The 21,945-nt window shown below is 42.4% G+C and overlaps 2 protein-coding genes across 4 annotated transcripts in view; one reads left to right on the top strand and one right to left on the bottom strand.

The window, feature by feature from the left end:
• The window catches only part of PRKD3 (protein kinase D3), a 47,570-nt gene extending 40,313 nt beyond the window's left edge, over nt 1-7,257 (bottom strand). Inside the window, exons 1-3 of one of the 2 annotated variants that reach the window (XM_040551927.1) lie at nt 6,816-7,257; nt 4,566-4,671; nt 470-3,270 (exon numbers count right to left, since the gene is read on the bottom strand). The gene's annotated coding sequence lies outside the window, so the exon portion shown is untranslated. Of the gene's footprint in view, nt 1-469; nt 3,274-4,565; nt 4,672-6,815 lie in introns of both variants that reach the window. The other variant, XM_040551926.1, reaches the window with a different exon arrangement.
• Nucleotides 5,912-19,451, top strand: QPCT (glutaminyl-peptide cyclotransferase). 2 transcript variants are annotated; one of them, XM_040551938.1, is made up of 7 exons: nt 5,912-6,070; nt 9,843-9,989; nt 12,202-12,483; nt 14,838-15,014; nt 15,904-16,003; nt 16,485-16,601; nt 18,712-19,451. In XM_040551938.1, exons 1-7 carry the CDS (start codon nt 5,972-5,974, stop codon nt 18,858-18,860), a joined length of 1,071 nt encoding a protein of 356 aa, XP_040407872.1. In that variant the 5' UTR covers nt 5,912-5,971; the 3' UTR covers nt 18,861-19,451. The 2 variants fall into 2 exon arrangements, with proteins under 2 accessions (XP_040407872.1, XP_040407871.1); XM_040551937.1 differs by having other exon boundaries at nt 5,918-6,070; nt 14,835-15,014.
• Nucleotides 19,452-21,945: the final 2,494 nt, after the last annotated feature.

The following is a 21,945-nucleotide window of genomic DNA, read 5'->3' as shown; positions in this document are numbered from 1 at the left end:
GCGGCGGGGGGGGGGGCGCTCCGCATCGCCGCCTCCGCGGGCCCCTCCCGCCGCCGCCGCCGCCGCCAGCTCCCCCGCCCGCCCCGCGGGGCCCCGCGGCCGCCCCTCGGCCCCCTCCCGGCCGCTCCGGGCTCACCTCGGCGGGGCGTGGGTGGCGGCCCTTCGGCCCTGCCCAGGAAACGCTCGGCCTGCCCCGCCACAGCGCCCCGCCGGCCGCCGCCGCGGCCTCGCCCCCGGCCCCAAGGCTCCGAGTGCCCCGCTCCTGCCTCCCGGCACCGGGCAGCTCGTGCACCGTGGGCAGAGCTCTGCCCGCTCAGCACGAACACCGCATAAAGCGGTGCGGAGCCCCCCCCAGCCCGAAGCCCCCCGTTGAAGACCACCCGCCATCCTCCCCCGTGAACGGGCGTCCAGCCTGTTCTTAACGCCGCACCCCCCGTCAGGAGCAGTCGCTGGGGTTGAAATGACTTACCAGACCACGTGGACGAAGGGAACCGTCGACAGAAATTCAAAGGATTCGTGTCCTCGGCTCAGAGATGGGGCAGGATTAGTGCTTTGTCATTCGCGGTGCTCTGTGTAACGCACGCTGTTCGTTTCCTTCATCTCGCGCTCCTGGGGCCTGACCTAAAACCCACTGAGGCCCGGTGGAGTCTTTCCGCTTACTTCACCCTAGTTTGCATCAACCCCTTCTACAGAGCAGCTGGTAGGGTCTATAACAACGTCTGTGTTCTCGCTGGAGACAGCTTATTTGATAAATAATTAGCCTGAAGCTTCTTGTTGAAATCTGGAACTACTTTAAACCCAAACTGCAGCAGTTAATAGTTGATTCTGCTTTTAACTGGTTTTGAATGCTAAAAACACCCTGGGACTTTTTAATGAAGGCTATTCCATGAATAGAGGATGTTCTTGCCAAAGCTCTGCACAAGATAACTGAGCAATCTTCGTTTCCTTTTTCCTCCTGAAGTGGGACTCCCACACACCAACACTATAAACACAGAGCTTGCCTCCATAAACATGATTTCTGATGTTTAGCACAGCAAGGAGTCGTACTCTAGAGCTTTTAAAGTGCAGCAGGCTTCTCACAATCGAAGTAACAGCCCTAAAAATAGCCAACTGCAGGCAATACCAGATGGATATTAGGTATTACCACAGACACTGGGCAACGATTATACTTCTTTGTAGAGGAGCTCAGCTTTATATCATCCAATAGGGTTGGTGCCATTTAATTTGCTGCTCTAAGCCAGCAGAGCTGCTTTTTCATAAATTAGAACAGAAGACGGATTAGTTAAAATCAATTTATTCTAGAACACAGAAAAACATCAGCCAAAACAAAGCAAACAGCTATAAGCATTGACACGCTCGTACTTTATACTAATGGATGCTCCTGAAGCATCCCAAAATGTTCTCTTCGTGCAGAGCTCTGAGTAAAAACACACACCCAAAAGCAGCTCTGCATTTCAGCATCTAACTATAGAGAAGCACAGACATCTGTGTATATGCCCAACTGAGTCTGCGACCGCGTAGCACAGCCTTACGACAGCATAGCCCCGACTGCCAATGGACAGCGTAAGCGCCCCATTTTATAATTGCTGTGACTCTCATAATTAGTGATTTCCTGTGGGTTTCATCAATGTTCTGCATCCGCTTCACAGCCCCCATCCCTCTCTCAGATGGTGAGCTTGTTTTCACTGCTCAGAGCTTTCCCTGCTGAAGCCAGCTGCGCTTCACAAATTGCTACCTCTTACAGCCACATGATAGCAGGAAATACACATAGCTTCTACTGTTATGTGCTGTTAAAAACCCTGCTTTTCATCCTAGACAGACCAGTACTTGTCATATAGAAAAGGGGCATTTGGAACGACTGTTTTATAACTCTAAAAGCCCATCCAGTTTTTCCCAGTTTGAAATCACTGCCTATAGCATTTGGATGTTCTGTGTCTGTAAACGGAAACTTAATATATTCGTTTCTATTCACCAGCCTGGTGTTTGGAACATTTGCATATCATCTGACTGGGTTACAAAGAAGGCAATGTCCTAGGAGAGTTGACTAGTGCATTTGTCTGAGAAATACCGTAAGCGTATACTGCCATGATTATTTTTCACTGCTTTTGACGCTGCTCTTGCTTAGCGAATGTGCCCATTCACAATCTGCACGTTCTGCAAGAAATGCTTGCAGAAAGAGGAACTAATATCTATTTGAACAAACAGTTAAAAGGCTTTTTTTTCCTCCATCCTTTTTTTTTTTTTTTCAGTTCATGGTCTCCTTTCCTCACCCCCATTGTAGGAGAACTGAACAAGAATTAGGAGTTCAGGTTTGGTTTGGATAAAATCCTGCAATGTGGATGCCTCTGTGTAATTACCTCATCGTCTCGGTTTGAGCCCTTAGCTGACTTTGTCCTAAAATCTACCTCCAAAAAAGCAGTGGAAAGTTTAGTACAGGCTTAAAAACACATGGAATCAAATTTACCCTGGCATAAATCCACTGAAAAGTATATATTTATATTATTAATTATATATAATTGACCTTTGGGAGTTCACGTACCCACCACAAGTTTAAAGAATGGTCTCACGAATCCTTACTCCTACCAGGTGGGTAGCCTCACTCAAATCGTATCATCCTCCTCTAACAATTATGAGACAAACATAAAGTTATTTCCCTAAATAAGTGTTTAGGGCTCACCCCCACACTCAGTTTACTAAAACATTGCCTGCAAATACACCCACGGAAACAGGCTCTCTTAAGTCTGAAGCGCCAAACCCAGGGCTTTCACAGCCTCAAAGAGGCCCTGTTCCAAAACCTACAGAAATCAGCAGCGGGTGGGCTGACTTGGATGAATAGTGGTGCTTCAGGTCCACGGGATGCACACGAGCACAGGGTGCACCTCCAGGCTTGCGTGCTTCCATCTGAACACCAGCCCTGCCGCCTTTCTGCTCCGGCTTCTAGGAGCCACCCACTTGTTTCTGAACACGCAGCAGCCAGGCTGCAGACTCTGGAAATCCCAGCCTGCATAACCTACCCGCTGCCGTGCCACTGTGGGGAAACCAGCCACAGCTCGGGCACAAAACCACCTCCTGTTAGCGAGTCTGAACACACAACAAAGCACGCTCGCTCCTCTCCCTGCCCTGGGCCCATTAGCTGCAAGAGCCGAGCGTCCAAAATGTCTCTGAAGAGGCAGAAGGTGCAGGAGTTCCACCGGCTCGCGGAGATGGGAATGTGTGGAGCCTGCAACCCTTGGCAGTGCCATTCCCTGCGCGCTTCTCTCACTGCTGCATCTGCTGGGCCACAGGGGAGAAGCAACACAGGTTGCATTTTCACAGATAACATATGGCTTTCTTCAAATAACCTATTTGTTTTTCCTCTAAATGATACCTTGTTACATCTATTTGCTTTTCAAGCTAATAAACTGACTAGATACATAGAACAGCTAACCGCTGAGCAATCTGCTGACGTCTCTTCAATTTGGTAGCACGGAGTAGGACTAAACAATGCATTTTTCCTTTATAAATCACTGGAAAACAAAATGTTCATCACCTTTGGTTCCATCTTTTAACTTGGTGTATTATTTTTTAAATAGTTACATATTTCCCTTTTCAGCTGTGTACTGCTCTGATTTATGCTTCGTTTCAATTTATTACTATTTTTGCCTCCTTGTTCTTCTGCATATCATTAGTCAGAGAACTCTTGGGGGAAGTTATGAATGGGAAAGGGAGGGAGGTCTCCCTTCCAAATTTTGAAAGTAATACGGACCAAAATCTATCCTGAAGTTAAACATGTTGTGTTGTTTGGCTGGGTAGGGACCGATTTAAGAACAGACATAACTGCTTTGCTGAAGTAAATCTTAGTATGGCAAGTTCAATTAAGGGAAGAAAACTGTGTTTCAGTGTTGTTATGCTCTCTGTGGCAATTACAGATGTTAATCAGCTTTGACATTTCAATCTCGATACAAAGCATTCATCTACAGTGAAAATAAAACATGTACAACACATTCATAATAGGTCCAGACTCATTTTAATCCAGATATATTTGTATATTTATAGCGAGATTAAAAAAATAAATAAATTCAAAGCTGAAAGTCAAGGCATCAGCTTCCATTTCTAATTTTCTGTATATTGTCTTTTGTGAAGCCAGACGCAGTTTTTGTCTAAAAATCCCCCAAAAGGTCTCCATCGCACGCTGCATTCAGATTCAACTTTACTGATTCCCCTGCCGGGTTTCTAATGTTCCTGTTTCCCTGGGCAGGCACCAGAATTCACTCACATGAGCCAACCTGTGCTTGACACAGAACTGAGTTGGTTTACTTTTAGAAAGGCTAACGGCCAGATTTCAGTTCACTGGGAAGCGGAATCAGGGAGCACCGTCCCCATTTCTTCTTAGCTTTTGTGCTTAAATTCCCAGGTTAATGACCTTGACCAATTCCACTAATACTTTAACAAAAAGCAAACAACCTGTTCCTACCAAAGGGCCAACAGCAAGCATGACACTGTTTGAACTAATGGGTTGGGGGAAGGGGAAAAAAAGCTTAAAAACATCCTTTTCACTACCTTTACATATCTGCTCCGGTACTTACCGTTTTATCTGCATTTTCTACGGAGGTGTGATCAATGCCCTCTTACGCCGACTCTACACTTGCCGTACTTGTACTCTGCGAAGGAATTGTAGCCCTCAGTGGTCCCCTGGGGGGAAGACGGTATTAGCTAGTCCTGAATCAAGCTTATATTCTTCGCAAATTTCTGCTGCATACATTGTATTTTTTTTCCTGCTAAATTGTATGAGAACTCTGGCACATCAGCCAGAAATTTTGTCCAGCATCAGGGTTGTGTAGTCAACCACAAGAGCTAGGACTGAAGGGAACAGGCTGTTGTTCTGTTATACAGTCCTGTTAGGGTCACTGTCGTCTTGGTAGGTGGATGGAGAGCAACTTCCCATGACTGGTCTCTGCTGACGTGATGGGGCTTTTGCTTAAGGGTCTGTTGATAGTGTTTGTAGCCCACGCTGGTCTTTTGTGGTGATCTCAGTGATCGCACATTTCTCCTACTCAGCGATGACTTGGTTTTGCATTTGGACTTGTGTGAAAATTGAACGCCACTGATATAAATTTGGTTACAGCCAAATTCTTAGTATCAGCTTACAAGGACGTTGAATCAGCAGTAGAACTATCATCACCAGCGAGTCCATCGGTATGCTGGGCCGTGGATCCGTTGGCTTTGCTAGGAAACCTGTGGAATTGGGGTCAGGAACTGCAAATCAACAAATGGCTCTAGTTCTCTAAAAGCAGCCTCACAGGCACTTCGGATGCTTGCAAAGCTGTAGTTTTCAGGATGGGGCTCCTCAGTATGATGCTGAAGAGCAGCAGGATGAGTAGTCCTGCTCCCTCCTTCATTTCTGCCTTCATTTTGACTTTCTTTTCATTCAATTCGTTTGAGCATTAAGTATGAACATTAATAAAAGTGTGAAAGTTGTGGATTTTAACTGGAATATCTGTGATGAAAACATCAGATGTTTTGCATGAGAGCACAAAGCGAGGCTGGTGATACTGTCCGACCTACAGGGCTGATATGCTCAGAAGCCTTTCAGTTGGCTTCAACCATTTTAACTGGCCTCTTACTAGACATCACTCGGCACAAATTCTGGTAGCAGGAGCTGTCACCGTAGGCCCAGAAAGCATCATGAGGACAGCTACAAGCAGCTACAGCCGGCAACACCTCGCAGCGGCAGACCTGTCCCCAGCGGCCCACCACCACCGCAGGACGGCGCGGGGCTCCTAACGCCGCCCCACAGAGCCCCCAGCCCAGCGCTCCCCAGAGCCCCGTTCGCAGCAGCCCCCTCCCCACCAACCCAGCCGGGCACCCCCGGGGACGGCTCCTCCCGCCGTGGGCACCCTCCTTCCTCCTCCTCCTCCTCCCCTTTCCTCCGTCCCCTCCCCGCCCGCCGCAGCACTGCCCCTTCTCCTCCGACCCGGACGGCAGGAGCGGGATGGCGGGGCTGGCCGGGGCGCTCTGCCTGGCCGCCGCCGCCTCCTGGCTTCCCCCGGCGCAGGGGCGGGAGAGCGGCGCGGGCTGGACGCTGCTCAAGGTGGGTTTAACCTCTGCCTCCCCTCCCCTCAGCCAGGGACCCCCCGCAGAGGTCCCGCCGCCGGGGCGGGCAGGGCGGGCGCAGGTGTGAGGGGAGATGGCGTCCGGCCGCCCCCGCTCATGGCCGCCGCCGGGGGCAGGGGGCGGCTGGGCGGGAGGCTGAGGGGCAGCACCTGGGGAGCCGGCCCCACACGGTCAGGGCGGCTCGGCCGCCGGGAAACGGGGGGCCCGTCCTGCAGCCATACCCTGTTGGGGAGGAGAAAGGAGCAGGGAGGGTGCTGATAGCTCCCGCTAACTGGTTTGCGAGGAGACAGGAGGGTAGCATCGCGTGGGGCCACGGCGGGCTCTCATGCATCTATCTACAGCGGTGCCTGAACCAGTGAGAAAACCAATCTCAATATAACGCTAAAGGAACAATCAACAGCAGTAAAACCTCTACTTCGTTCTCCATGTGACAACGCTTAGTGCCTGATTATGAAACACTGGCATAGATCTTAATGAACTAAATCACGAGGTACACAGCAGACCATAGAATGGTGGATATCATTTAATTGAAATGTTCGCCAATTCCGAAATAGAAAACCCTCCTTTAGGGCCCATCCTCAAGTGGCTGTAGAAGAGCTGAACCCAGCAGTCACCCACAACTGGCACAGCTCTACCACCCCAACGCAGTGTTACCTTCACCCCTAAATCGGAGGCCAGGACAAACGGGTGAAAGGAAACTTCCTTCATACATTTCCACTCACCTCCGCTTAGTCGTCGATCCGTTTTCTCCATGATGCCATTCAATGAAGGGTTGGTGGGTGTTTTTTTTGAAGAAAAAAAAAAGAAATCAAGAGAAACTTTGTCATTCTCTTCTAGTCATGTTATCTCTATATATAACATCTGCCTCATATATAGAATCTATATGCCTATAATATAGACAAGAATATATATATACACATAGCCCTGGTACTTCTTTCTTCAGTCCCCTTAACCCACACAAATGCACTCTTTACCTCATTCCTTTCCAACCAGACAATCTGCTTGCTAATGATGTAATGCCATCTAACCGCAGAACCATAGCAGCTGAACTCCTCTGCCCTTGCAGACACTAACCAAGAACCACTTCCTCTTTCTCATCAAATTCTTGTCCCTTGACAACTTTTTCTCCTTCTCCCTAAAGGCAAGTATGAGACAGAAGTTGAAAGTCTTAAGAGCATACCGACCATTCCCTCCTGCTGCTGTAGCTCACTGAGGAGGAGGAACTGGGTCTAAACTTACAAGCTCTTAGAAACAAACTTCCATTGTCGTTGAGCAGAAACATATCAAAATCAGCAAGACAAGCATGGGCTGCTAGAAGAAGTAGAAATCTTGCAGTTTTATTCTGCTTAGTACAAAAGGTTTAATAGTAACCATGCCATAAACACATTGCTCTGCCTCAGTGCCATGGCCATGGAGGAATTATGGATCAAGCAACCCTAAGGAATGAGCCACTTATGGATCTCATTCTGTTATGCTTTTATTCTGTGACCACCTTTGCAATTCCTTTTGATTCCCAAATTTGAGCATATTTCCATTACAAGGAATGCAAATTGTTTCTTCTCTTCTGAAGTGTTTTCATACATTTGTACTTAAATAATAATGTTTCTTTGCAAAGTGATTCCATGGCCACAACCAGCAGGCATGCTCTACTGCGCTACAGGCTAGACATGATTCAGCATTCTCGTCAAGCCCTTCACTTATTCAAATTAAGGAATATTTTCAGAACATCCATCATTATTTTGTCCTTCTACACTTCTGAAGTCTGTAGTTGTAGATTTTCTCTCTCCTAAACAGAACAGTTCTGTCACTTTCTCATCTGTGCCTTTTATACATTGGTTTAAATTCTGCTATATTAAACTTTTAGTCTTTCAGAAATGGAAACATTTTATGCATCTTCTACAACTGGAAAACTTGTAGAAGTATATCCGATGAAATGTTATCTTCTTAGCCCATTTCTAAATCTGTTAACGTTAAAAATGTTAACTGCAAATCCTAAAATGTAGTGTCCTTATAGCCTTAAAATCCAGTTTTTAACTTGAACACTATATTGAAATTGGCATTGTAGGACTCAATATCCTTGTGTGTCCCCCCCCTACTTGATTTCACCAGTGAATCGAGGTGGAAAGTGCCTCACATAGATAACAGCCAGGAAAAGAGAGAAGGGTTGTATTAAATGTTTACAGTGAAACCTAGAAAATATCTGTGTTGGTGCCTGCTTTGCCCAGCATAGACAAATGAAGTAGAAAAATTACCAATAGTGAGACCCAAAAACAACATTTTTTAAAGACAATATTTATCTGTCAGGGTAATTAAGATAAAAGGTTATTATACAGAACTGCAGAAGATTTCAAGGTCAGTACACTTGCTGACCAGGTAATAAATGAGTTTCAGCAGTCATTCCAGACCACTGTGAAATGATGCACATAAGTGAGAAAGGAGAGGGAATTTTCTTTTTTACATCATCTTTTGTTAAGATATTCAGTGCTGGCACCTATGAAAATATCAACTCAATGCAACAGCAGCCCCAAAGCAACTCAAATGTTAAGCATTTGTAAGACATGAAAGGAACGAAGTAGAAAATACTGTTATCCTGCACTATAAGCTATGGTGCTCTCACGCTCCCATTTCTCTCCCTTTCCTCTTTTCAAAAAGGATGAGGTAGACAGGGTACACTGAAGGACAGCAAGTCTGATAACCACGTACGGCAGTTCTGAACAAAGAACGAACAACCAGACTAGGACCTTCCGCTGGGTGAGAGGACTAGAAGGAAGTCCCTAGGACAGAAATGAGGAATGGATAGGATACTCCTATCATATGATAGAGCCTAAAATATGAACCACTAAGAACAGGAGTGGCTCAGGAATCTCCTGAGAAGACAAATGCTAGAGACTGGGTAGGTTCAAATCAAGCAACCAAAGGGGCGTTTGGGATGTCGTTGGGTCTCCCACCTGGCATTCAGCTATCACTCCAGGACATCACAAGGCTCTCCCACATCCTTGCTGCACCTGCCAGCCCCACGAGGATGTCTCAAGTATTCTAGGGTTACCTCAGATAGCTCTAAAGGTCCACCCTTAGGCAACAGAAAAGAATACAGTATTGAGGAGGTAGCACTACCACCTGTTGTCACAGGGGACAAGCTGCCACTTCAGAGGTTACCATGAGGCTAAGAAAGCTGATGCACGCCCAGGCTAGCTCTGAAGGAGCTGCACTGTGCTGTGTAGTCACACCAGTACCACCACTGTGGGCAGAGGCCACAAAGACACAGCTTCACTCTTTCTGGGACTAAAGTAGCTTATGCATTTCTTAGCAGTAATGCACCCCATAATGTAGACGGGCCATAAAGCTAAATATTATTGCTACTAAAATAAAGCTCGTCACGTCTGTCACAAAGGAAACCTTATTTGAAGGTAACATGGTTGAGGGCATGACTGTAGAATACACAGAATTAAGATACCAGAAAAGAGAACCCAGCTAGGGGTTGAATTTGTATGGCTAGTAGGTAAAAATTTCTCCTGTGTTTTTAATACTAGTATATTTTACATGGAAACCAAAGATAGAAAAGCCACAGAACTTAAAAGAAAAAAAGTCCTTTTTTTCCTTGTCAGAAAAGCTTTTTCTTAAATAACTTTATTGTCAGAAAATGAAAAAGCCCTATACACTAAAGTATTATTTGATGTAATTTAGAAGAAAAATGATTTTAAAAGTCTCGTAACAGTTACAGCAATCTTTCCTCCTTCTCCCTTCCACAGTATTCTCACCAGCCAAGAATTTTATATTCTGATGCTATTCAAAAAGTTGCAGAAAACACCGATGTTTCTGAAATGTGGGAAAATGATTTGCGCCCCATCCTGATAGAAAGATACTCAGGATCACCAGGAAACTATGCCGTACGGCAGGTAAGACAACAGGTTCTGAAAACCTCTACGAACACCTATTCTTTATATTCAGATAGCGCCTTCAGTGACCACGTAAGGGACACAGGATGCACCTTATCATTGTTCTAGGCTAGACTGTGCAGTGCCTACAAGATACAGCTCGCACTTCAGCTATCATTACTTCCTAGGGCTGCATCACAAAGCGAAAGAAAATCTGGTTTTAACTTTATGTTAAATATGTTATTTTAAATTTAAAAGCTTGCCCCTGGTTTGGTAACCAAAGTACAACACAATGCGTTTCCTTTCCCTTATGTGAGCAGGATTTTGGCCACTGGTTCGAACACCCTGCATGGGGATGAATTAAATGACTTCCCCACACAACTCTCTTCTTCTGGAGCAGTGCTGTGCTGTTACACTCCCCTGTAATGTTGCCTTGGATGGATGTAAAAAAACAAAAAGGACTAAAAGGGATCAGAGAAGCCCACGCTGGCAGGCAGCCTCAATGGTCAACGTGACAATCCAGAGCACTAGCCCCGCTGGCCCAAGAACAGCTGCGTGTTAATATTGGGCTAACACAGATACACTGCACCTGGCCCCAAGCTGATAAGATCTCCAGCACGTTGTGTTTGAGCCACAAGGATTTAACACCACCAAGCCCTCCTGTGTACCCTGCCCACTCTGAATTACATCAGTCAGTCAGGAGACTAAGACACTGGCACAGCTGAGTTTACTTGGAAGTGCTTGCAACATCTCACTAGCCTTCATTTACCCTTGAAGCAGTGACTCAACAGCTCCAAGACAGCCCTAACTACAATAAGTTCATTTGCCACTCTGCAACTGGTAGACTGGAAAAAAGCAGCTTTTTAATGCTTTGTGTGTCTATAGATTTAGTTCTGTGGTTTCCTTAGTGATACCCTGGAAGGCAGCCAAATAAAAGGGGAAAAAGTAAGAAAAACAAAACAAAACAAAAAAACAGCAATGCCTAGGCTAGAAAACCAAAAATCATGTTCAAAAAAAACAATCACCTTCTTACAAGGGAACAACATATACTAAATTAGACCTCCACCAAGGAAAAAACACAACAGGATATGCAATGGGTGACATTTCTTTGTGAAGACGCAGAAAAAGTATCAGATTCCTTTAACGGAGAGGGCTAGTTCCACTCACAGATAGAGCACACTGGGAACTTCACCCAGGCTTACATATTCCTCTTAATCCATAACAGAAGTCCTTTGCTCTGCCTACAGATAGTGGATAGACCATACAATGCCATAAAAGCTTCTGGAAGGTGACCACAAGCAAAATGGAAGTTTGTTCCAGCACAAAATTTATGGCAGCGTTCCCACTGACTTCACTAAGAACAGGACAAGTCTTCAAAGTCTATTTTCTTTTTTCCCCTTAGAGGCTTTTGTGAATGTTTATTTAGAGAGAGAGGAATCTGCCTTGAAGAAGCACTCTGGGGACCCATAAAAATAAGTTGCTCAACAGAGATGGCCCTCTAGTAAGAGTTAGCCAGAAGTCTGTACTAAGTATAGCTGGCGTAGTTAGAGGTATTCTCTTAAGGTAGGAAGTTACCTAAAATGAGCGATCTCTCATACAGATTTACTGTCTTCATTTTTATCAAGGATTTCATTTTCAAACGTATGAAATGCTTCATTCATTCCTTAGTTTACAAGGACCAGACTGCCTTTCATAGCCTTGTAAACAACCTAGGGCACTTGAATGGCAGATTTCTCATAGAAGTTAAAAAAATTAAACCATCGTTTTATTTATACTGCTATGTATCTATACATAGTAATTGTCAAAATAGCCACAAGTTCTCTGCAGCCATATTTGACACTTAAGGACAGAAGTGAGTTTAGATCTGAGTAGACAAACATTAAATCTATCCTGGTTATACCTGGAAAAGACTGGCTTGGAGTCTTCAGAGATGGAGATCTCAACATGTCACATGGATGAGCAATCATTCGAAACTCTCAGATTCGAAATACAAGAGACAAAATGGAGAGATGAAAAGCAAGCGAGCCAGTCAGAGGGTAGGCTAAGGTAGCAAAGATGGTGCTTATTTCACACGGTGACATGAATTTTTCTTCTATACAATTTACCTATCAGAGCTTACAGAAATAAACTTAAGTGCCACTGTGATTAATTAGCTACTGATAATTTGTCTGCAACATCTTTTTTAAGCAAGTGATACTCATCTGGTATACTTTTTTTTTTTTCCTAATTGCAGCACATCAAGCATCGCCTTCAAAGGTTACAGGCTGGTTGGGAAATTGAAGAAGATACATTTCAGAGATACACGCCGTATGGATATCAAACCTTTTCAAATATTATCAGTACTCTCAAGCCCTCTGCAAAACGCCATCTGGTACTCGCTTGCCACTACGACTCAAAATTCTTTGCACCACAATGGCACGGGAGGGTGTTTGTAGGAGCAACTGATTCAGCCGTGCCTTGTGCTATGATATTGGAGCTGGCACGGGCCCTGGATAACAAGCTTCAGGCAATCAAGGTAGTTTGACTGTTTCATTTTCATTTGTTTTTGCAATAGCAATAGACCTGAGGGCCTTTCCATGTTCTCTCCTTCAGCCTGCGTCTGATTCTCTGACCACTGTGCCTATAGTAAAACTCCCATGGGCTTCACGAGGAACCAGAGAGCTGTAGCTACTACTACTGTAGAGTAAATTGGCACACTAAAACTTGATATGGAAAGTGTGACTATCTGAAAGTTATCTAATATATACTATATAAAAACAATTTATAAGTGAATAATGCAAGTTTCATAGACTTAGATATAATCCTACTTTGTACATGAAAAGCAACAGACTCTTACTGAAGAAGTTCCTGTCATATCCAGTACTAAGGCTTTATTTCTTTCGGAATCTTGCATTTAACAATGCAAGTGACAATATCATGTTATCAGTCTCCTACTGTAGGAAAATTTGCTTCAAAGCTCTGCCATTGCTGAGCACAAGAACGTGTTGATCCTACGAGCTCTACAAGCTATTTCACACACTCATGAGTGCCATCTAGTGGTTCCGTACTTACTATTTACAGAAGAATAATTCCCAAACACCAACAGAGCTTTCACAGGAAAAATTTTCTCAAATGCTTTACGAAGCATTGGAATACACTCAGCTCAAGTATTACGGTTACCTGTCTTCATTTGTTTCCAGAAACTGATTTGGTACCTTCCGACATTAGAATATTTAAGAACTGAAAGATTAAGAATATGCCAAGGTTTTTAGTCACAGAATGAAGCACTCCTGTAACACGCACCCAAGCTTCCATTTAGAAGAGGCTTCATTTAGCATAAATTTGCCTGCTTTTTATTTATGGAACAACCTGTACACTGATTTAAGGACTGGATTTTTTGGCAACTAATACATCGTTTCATGATTGTTTAATCACGTAAGATGACAGCACTTGACAAAAAGGCAATCTAATTACTTCACACAGGCTATCGTTTGTACACTCCTGTAACAAAATACACTTTGGGATCCATCTGCTTAATACATTAGCTATGACCTTTTCGCTCTGCTCAAAGCAGCATAACAGACCTTGTTATGTTTTCAGCCAAATCTATTTATACTTGGACTTGAAACCATGATCTTTACCCTGATGTTTCTCCAATTATATAGAGTAAATTTAAAATTAAAGGGCAAAAAAACCTCTTTACATTATCCAGACCTGGCAAAGTGCTGAACAGTAGTAATTAAAACTACTGCTTTCTAAAATTCAAATGGCATTAATGCAGTTTGCTCCAAAATGTAACGCAAAACAACTGGTATCAAAGGTGCTCCGTCCAGTGCAAAGGACAAAGGGCAGCAAGAAGGCATTGCCATTAGAAAAATCCATACATTACTATAAGCATAATCAATAATCATCTTGCCTACGTGAGCGACACTTTACAGAGGTTTTCCTCTATTGTTTGTATTGGATCAGCTCCAGCGAGCTGGGAGGTGTAGCCCATACAGGACACGACGGTTGCCAGCAACCCCACCTTTTTAACCACATCATGCAGTTTCACTTGAAGTAAAATTAATTCATAGAGGGATTAAAATATTCATGGCAACTGCCAAGACTACAGTTCCTGAAACTGTTCATGTACTGGAACTGAACTGGGTTTAGCCATGCTGTTGATTAGTAAGAAACGCTGCCAGAGCAAACAAGGCTTCAGTTAGTAAATAGAGAGAAAAAAGGCTCTTACATCGAGAAGAAATTTCACACCCTAAATAATCATATATATTCTCAACAGTTTCCATTACTATGCTATTTTTGGTTGCTGAAGAGGAAGGGTGTATCCACTCCACTGTCTGTGCTTTGGTTTTAGGGTCAAGTTACCTAGATGGTTGCAAGTCCCCCTGAAGGAGAAGAAATGATCATTCTTTTCACGACTGACTGCTCTTTGTCCTTCAGTGAAACAAACTTTACGTAATTCACCTCCACTGATGCATAACTACAGCAGAAATATTATTCCTTTGTGGCACAGTCATGTAATATTAGCACTCACAGCAGGTGTTGTTGCTGACATGTCTCCCCCGTTATCTGAAATGGGGTTTTGGCTACCTGGTTTTGCAAACCTGTCTCAACATACTCAGCTCACGTCCACTGAAGTCAGAAATTAAACTTTTAACCAGAACCAAACATCACACCAGGCTGGAGACATGTCACTGTGCTGGATAAATAATAATGATTGATCACTACCACACTATAACGTGTTTGACATTAACAGCCATAGGAGGCTTTGCATAGGGTGCCCTGAGAATATACCTGCACCGATGCAGCTTTTATGACTACAGCATTTGTCCTTTACGTAATGCTCTAGCCAGAATCAGTTATGTTACTTTTAACTTCTTCCAGCAGAGCAGCTCAACATCAAGACCAGACCTTTCACTTCAGCTTATTTTTTTTGATGGTGAAGAAGCTTTTGTCCAGTGGTCCCCTTCAGATTCCCTCTATGGGTCCCAACACTTGGCTCAGAAGATGGTATCTACTCCACATCCACCTGGTTCAACAACCACAAATCAGCTCCAGGGCATGGTAAGTGCCCTACACCTACATAATGAGTAATAGTAAGTTCCAATTCTTTAATATTTAATTTGGAAATAACTGGCCTAACTCCTAAGAAACCATGAACCTCACCAAAATTAATAGAAGTAAACTTGTGGGAAATTTAGGAGACGACAAAATACAGAAATGGCAAGACTTTTTCCAGTGGATCCACTTAGACCTTCTCCATGCAAGTATAAGGAGCAGCTTTAGAAAAATCAAAATGCACAGGTTTATCAGAATATAAGCTAGGATACCCATCTCCTTCAACAGAGATCATTCAAAGTGATTAGGAAAGAGCACAGAACTTAAGAGCCTTTGAAAAATCTCCCCAAGTTCATCCTTGGTTTCAGACCGCCCAGCGCTAAGCTACAATAAGCTCTCTGTGTTGCCTTTTGATTCCTACATTTTGTTGTCTCTTCCCCTCTCCCTGCTGCCTTCTGGTTTCCCAACTCATTGCTGAGACACTTCTGTCACTGTATCTCGTGACTCATAAAATGTCTTTCCCTTGACAGACTTTGTTGTTCTCCAGGGAAGAAGCAATTTCCTCTTTTTTTCTCCCCCCCTACCATAGCTTTTCTTTTAAAGGGATGAAACACACAAACTGCAAAGAAAGCAGCACAGCCTGTTTCAGAATGAGGAACAGAGAAACGCTCTTCCTTTTTTTCCCTTTTTCCTCCTTGGAAAGACAGAAGGATGCATTAGTTTTGAGTCAGCTTCTGCTAACGAGTTCTTCTCAGGCACCATGGTAGAAAAGCCAGATCTTGGGCAAGAGCCAAGGACCTGGTCATGACCAGTACAGGAACCACGAGGTTTCACTAATGCTGCGGGTGGTGGAGCGATGTAAAGAATTCTGTATTAAAGTTTCTTTCCTCTGTAGGACCTACTTGTACTACTGGATTTAATTGGTGCACCAAACCCAGTCTTTCCCAATTATTTTCCAAACACTATCCGATGGTTTCAGAGGCTTCAAGCAATTGGTAAGGAGAGGGGCATGGGCTCTTGACAAATCTGAAAACTTAGCCTGTATTTTCGTAAGGAATGAAGCCATGTAAATTAGATTTTTAAAGTATGTTTTTGGTTTACAGTTATAATATTTAATAATGTAAATGTTAAATTTGGTGCATCTTAAATACTGAAATCTTCATGCAGGTTTAATTAATAAATATCTGAGTAAGACTCACAGACACTTGGAAGCCATGAAACAGATTCTACTTCTTATTGCTTTGTGACTCTTGGAAACTGCTTCACTTCTGTTTCAGTTCTCACTTCTGTAAAATGATGGTAACACCACCAGTCTTGAGGTCTTCTAAATACTGAACAAATGCAAAAGACAGTCCCCAACTCCTTTTTCTTCTTTGATGGAAAAAGCTTCCATGTGAGAGGAAAAATAATCCCCATGTGCTAATATGCCTCACATTGTCCAGAAACATTAACAGCCACTTTCATTGTGAATTTCAGAGGAAAAGCTACACGGCATGAATCTGTTGAAGAATCACCTTGTTGAGAGGCAGTACTTCCAGAATAATTTACATCGAGGCTTGGTTGAAGATGACCACGTTCCATTTTTATTAAGAGGTACTGGCAGCTCTAACACCACTTTAAAAATATAACTTCAGTAACAAATGCTCCATTTAGTAAATAAGCAAGTGCACATGAACCTGTTTTTCAAGCTTACGTGCCCCAGGTTGAAGCTTCCAAATCCAACATTATGAGGGTCAACAGTCACAGCTTTGAAAAACATAGCAGAGCAAAAGCAGAGATAAAACATGCCCTTCATCATTTTCCATGAGCACAGCTCCACGGGCACACAAATAACGGCAATTTCTGTCACCAGTACAGCATCCTACAAAAATGGGTAACTCTGACCCAATGGGATATCACTGCACGCTACATTATGCCAGTTACTGGCCAGTTACAGCTAGTTACTGTTTCTAGAAATAGTGAGACACTTCACTACTTCAAAGACTACAAAAATCTCTAAAGACCTTTTGTCAAATTTACATTAACGATCACAATTACCTGTTTAAATCTGAAGGCACTGACTCCTGCAAAAACTCATATATTCAGATCAGACATCCTCATTCCTATAGCAAACTGAGATTTCACAACTTGAAATCCTGAAAAAGAATTGAAAACGTGAAAGCTTGAGGGGTGGGAAAAGCGCATATAGCAGTCAGCAGGAAGAGCAAAGGCCACAATATGTCTGAAATCCCTCCTGGCATTAGGCACGTACCTGAAAGTGGAATTTCCTACCTGAGCATCTCTCCTGGCAGACACCTACACTACTGCCCTCTGACTCTACGTTCATTCTTTTCTCTTGGGATGCAAAGAAAGGGAAAGCAGTTATACTGGTGCTGCACCGCTACAGGTCAATGACTGAAGCACTTCGCCAAGTGCAGGACATGGATTTGATCTCCCCTATTCAAGCACTCAGTACAGCAACTTCAAAACTAATGTGGGCCAAAGAAGGGTACTGGATATAACTAGTACATTCTTCTAGTTGAAATTTCCCAACACACAGCAAGGACTACAGGAGTCATATTGCTAGAGAAGGGTTAAGCAAGAAGGAGTGTGACATGAGTTCAGCGCAGAGTGTATCTACCTAGGAAAGGAGGGAGGTCCCTTCCTATCCAGTCCTTAATTTTACCGTTGCTTATGCTCTCTAACTACTGAGTAATGCAAAACGTGCATGCAGCTCTGGAAGCAGGCACAAGAGCAGTCACACCTCACTCACTGTCCTGCTCATCGTCTCTTCAGCTCCATCAATCTTTCATTTTTCACAGCAAGGCAGGGCCCGGGTCCAATGAAATCTACACAGCTCAGACATGCACGTACAGGGATATCAAAAAAACTACACGAGGGAAGCTGATAAGGGACTACACCTCAAAACCTTTTCTAATAACATAAACAATGCCTAGTGAATAAAATATTCCTCTGTGGTATTTGGCTGAAAAACTAGAGAGGAAAAGCAATAAAACAGGAAAGAGGCTGGAGACAAACAATGCTCCGCCACTGCCCCCAAAGAAGGATCAGGAAACAGAAGACTGATTTAATTCCTTTTACAGAAAAATTGCATCACGTGTCAATGTATCAGTGACTTTTTATATGTATATACAGTACTACAGATCCTTTAAAGTTTAAGTTCTTTTATCTGAGGATAATAGTGCTTCTACTTTCTAGAAGAAAAACACAGTAATACTGATTTTACCACTTAGGGAGAAGACTAAAAACTGCTTCAAGAAAGTGCTCAAACCTAACATTGGCATGAGAACATGCTAATCAGTTTGGGTTTGTGGAGCTGCAATGGTTTCTTTGCCCTTCTCTAGCTACTAAACACAGTATTAGCAACTACAATGCATGGAATTTTTAAAAAAATATATCAAACAACAGGGCAGGTGTCACAACAGTAAAACTATTAGCTACACGTGCCTTAAAAAAGGAGAAAAAGTACTTGAGGGAAAGGAGGGTAGTACCGATTTTAGGAAGCACACAATCAAACAGATATGCTGCAGTCAGTCACAGGGTTCAAAAAAGAGACTGTAAAAGGAAACTGCCATAACACATGTTCCTCTCTAAGATAAGCGTATTGAGTAGTTACCTGAATATCATTAACTGGTGATGTACCAATTTGATTAACAGAACTCGTGCACTATTTTTTCTCCAAATATCACTATTTTCCTCATAGGGGTTCCAGTCCTCCATCTGATTCCATCTCCTTTTCCTCAAGTATGGCATACCATGGAAGACACTGAAGAAAACCTTGACAAAACCACTATCGACAATCTCAGCAAAATCCTGCAAGTGTTTGTACTAGAATACCTAAACCTGCAATGAGACACTGGCAACAAATCGTGCTCCATTTTAAATGCTGTTTGCCCACCTTCACTTTTGCCATTTAATTACATCAGAGAACACTAAAGCGAAGGAAAATATGGTGATATTTTCTGCTAGACTGATTACTGATTCAGTTGTTCCTGGCTCAATGTTCCATATAAACAAATAAAAGATAGCATTAAAAAAGAACTAGTTTCAGCCTGGAAAGAATTTGATCTTTCCATGTCTTACCTCTGAATAAACAAAACCCCAGAATTTTCCCACATTGTTATCACTGTTTTTATGTCGCATATTAAGATCCCAGTAGGAAATGCCTCCAGACATGTGTAGCTACTTAAAAAAAAAAAAAGTGCAACCAACTTCTGCAGTCTTCAGCAAGAGAAATTTATAACGCTTTGTTAAAAGAGGGAAAAATCACATTAAAACAATACGATACAAATTTGTTAAATTGTAATATTACATGACAGCCTGAAAATGAAACTGATTTGTTTTTGTTGCTCAAGATGAAACAAAAATGCATTTTGTTTTCCCATTTTACCATTTGTGAAAAATGTTTCTATTGTGCATAAAACTTCTGAAGTAGAAAACAAATTCTAAAAATTGGTCAGATGTGTTTCTTTTCAGATAAATATTACTGTACATTTGTGTAACTACATCAAAACTATTTGAACGCTTTGCTATCTTATTCTCCTCTACTTCGGCCTGTGAGAATAACATTCTAAATTACTATCTCTGTAGTTTGAATACTCTGAGCAGTGTAAGTCACTGAGTTCCTGTAGATGAAGAAAAAGATAGCAAAATGGCTATATACAGAAATATTAATCAAGTTTGTGTGGCTAATTTTCTTTTTAGACACGAACTCTTATGGCACTTCAAACTTGGCAAAATTCATTAGGCACGTGCAATGTGCGCTGCCACACTGGTTCTTCAAGTATTTGAATGTTAACCTAAAATAAGCGTCATTATGAAACATGGGATCAGAGGGTTGTCGTAACTGGGGAAAGCCTAAATTTTTAAACTCAACAGTTAGTTGAAACCATAATTGAACCATGTAATTTAAACCAACTGTCCAGCATGCCAATTTTGTCAGAAACTTCTAACTGCCTGAGCATGCGATACTCCTGAGTTGTTAACTCAGTTCAAAGAAATGAGATACAGGTTGCTGTAATATTTGGTGGTTCTCAAAAAAAAAAAAAAAAAGGTGGCATTTTTCTTTTACCTTTTTGGTTTTTTGGACAGGAAGAGGGCCCTCTCAACTACATTTGAGCCCTAGGAAGGGTTTCGTTAAAGAGACACAGAGCTATAATTTTTAGAAGAGGGAAGGGTCATCATCTTAGCAATTTAAATGATCATTCATTTCAAAAATTTAAACTGCATTTACAACTGCTGAATGTAAAATGTACATCAGCCCAGTACCCATGTGACTACAAACCTAAGCCCCCAAATGCACAAGAACCTGAAGTTATTATCAGTAAAGACATGATACAAGACAGGTCCTCACTGCTACTAAGCCAAAATAGAAAAAGCAGGTAGGAAGGAGTCCATACATTTGGTAAAATACCCAGGAAAGACAAGTGACAAGAATAGGACTGGTACCTCTTCCACTTTCAGTTTCAACAGTGTGTATCACTAAGTGCATCTGCAGGATCTGGGCGTGCAGAGTACAGATAATCAGTTCAGAATTCAGACAGGCTTTATGTTAAAAATCATCTTCCCTGTTGGATGGTGGCAGCAGGAGACAGAAATCACTAGAGGGATTTCAGGTAATCTTAAAGTTACGCAAATCAGCAGGATTTGTCACATCTCAGTCAAGTAAAAAAAAAGTAATAGAAAAAAAATCAATTCACCAGCCCTTAAGAGGCTGTCGCTGGCCTGTCACAGTCCTCCTAAAGGTGCATGTGGTTATTACCTGGGGGAAGGGAACAGAACAGAATGAACTCAAGAGCCATTACTCAGTAGGTAAAGCTGGAAAAAAAAAACACCATACATTAGTTATGTACATTGTAGTACAAACTCTAGCTCCTTTTGTATCAAGACAACGCAGTTTGTCACAAGAAACTTAAGTAGAAGTGTGCAGCCCTCATTCTCTAACACTTGATGCATTTACCTACAAGTGAAGCGATCCTACGCAAACACAGTTGGAACAGGTTAAGGGAGTAACAATGCTGAATCCTCTGGCAGGCAGAAGTAACAGCGAGTACCAGTCCTCTTTCTCCTCTAGCTGGGGCAGCTTTCCTATCACCAGGAATGAAGACAATATAAATTAGCAATTCTTATTCACCATGTTTCAAATAAACATTTTGATTGTGACGCCCAGCAGCAAAATACAATCATAAAAGGCAAAATATGCTTTTTGAAGGACCCAATCTACATTGGTAGCAGACCCAGCAAAACACTTAGTTTCACACAGCTGCTCATTGAGATTGAAGTATCACCTGAGAGCATCATTTAAACCGTATCTATATATAAAAAGATAACTACAACATTTTGCACACAAATTACCACTTTTTTCCTCGTCATTCAAGGATGACACTGATTTTATTTTCCTCATATAAAAGGAGACATTTTACTCTGTGCTGATTTAACAAATATTCTGAATATATTCATTTCAATAAAGCAGCTAAAAAGCTGTTCTAATCTCTAAAAGAACCTTTATCATCTGCATATATGATACACACACACACATATATATATATATATAGTAAACAATCACTCCAAAAATAATTTTGTAAAAGTGATCATATTGCACTCAGAATTCTGGAATTCCATTCTCCCTTCGTATTTTAAATCACAGATCAGCTTCATTTTTTATATTTTTTTAATAAAATGAAGCTTTAATTTTCAATTAAAAACAAGTAGGCATGCAATCAATATAATACAATATATTTGAAATATCACAAAAAGGGAAAGTGTTTGGTTATGAAACTGGAGTAAGGAACAATTCTCAAAGAGGCCACATGAGAGTAGTAATTGTAAACATTCTGCTGGCTCTAAGGTGTTGCAGATGTTGCAGAGAGTGCAGCCTAGTTCAGCACCCACGAGATACACAGAAACTGTTCAAATGTTCTGTACTTCAGTGAATTTC

Source organism: Cygnus olor, chromosome 3 (genome assembly GCF_009769625.2).
Source record: "Cygnus olor isolate bCygOlo1 chromosome 3, bCygOlo1.pri.v2, whole genome shotgun sequence".
Classification (NCBI taxonomy): domain Eukaryota; kingdom Metazoa; phylum Chordata; class Aves; order Anseriformes; family Anatidae; genus Cygnus; species Cygnus olor.
The sequence above is the reverse complement of the archived record's forward strand: the minus strand, read 5'-3'. Positions and strand labels throughout refer to the sequence as shown.

What these genes read in the sequence shown, in the direction of transcription:
- QPCT (XM_040551937.1), top strand. Translation starts at nt 5,972, where the DNA reads ATGGCGGGGCTGGCCGGGGCGCTCTGCCTGGCCGCCGCCGCCTCCTGG. An exon ending in GAAACTATGCCGTACGGCAG is followed by an intron (nt 9,990 to 12,201) that starts GTAAGACAACAG and finishes TCCTAATTGCAG; the next exon opens with CACATCAAGCATCGCCTTCA. An exon ending in TCAGAGGCTTCAAGCAATTG is followed by an intron (nt 16,004 to 16,484) that starts GTAAGGAGAGGG and finishes TGTGAATTTCAG; the next exon opens with AGGAAAAGCTACACGGCATG.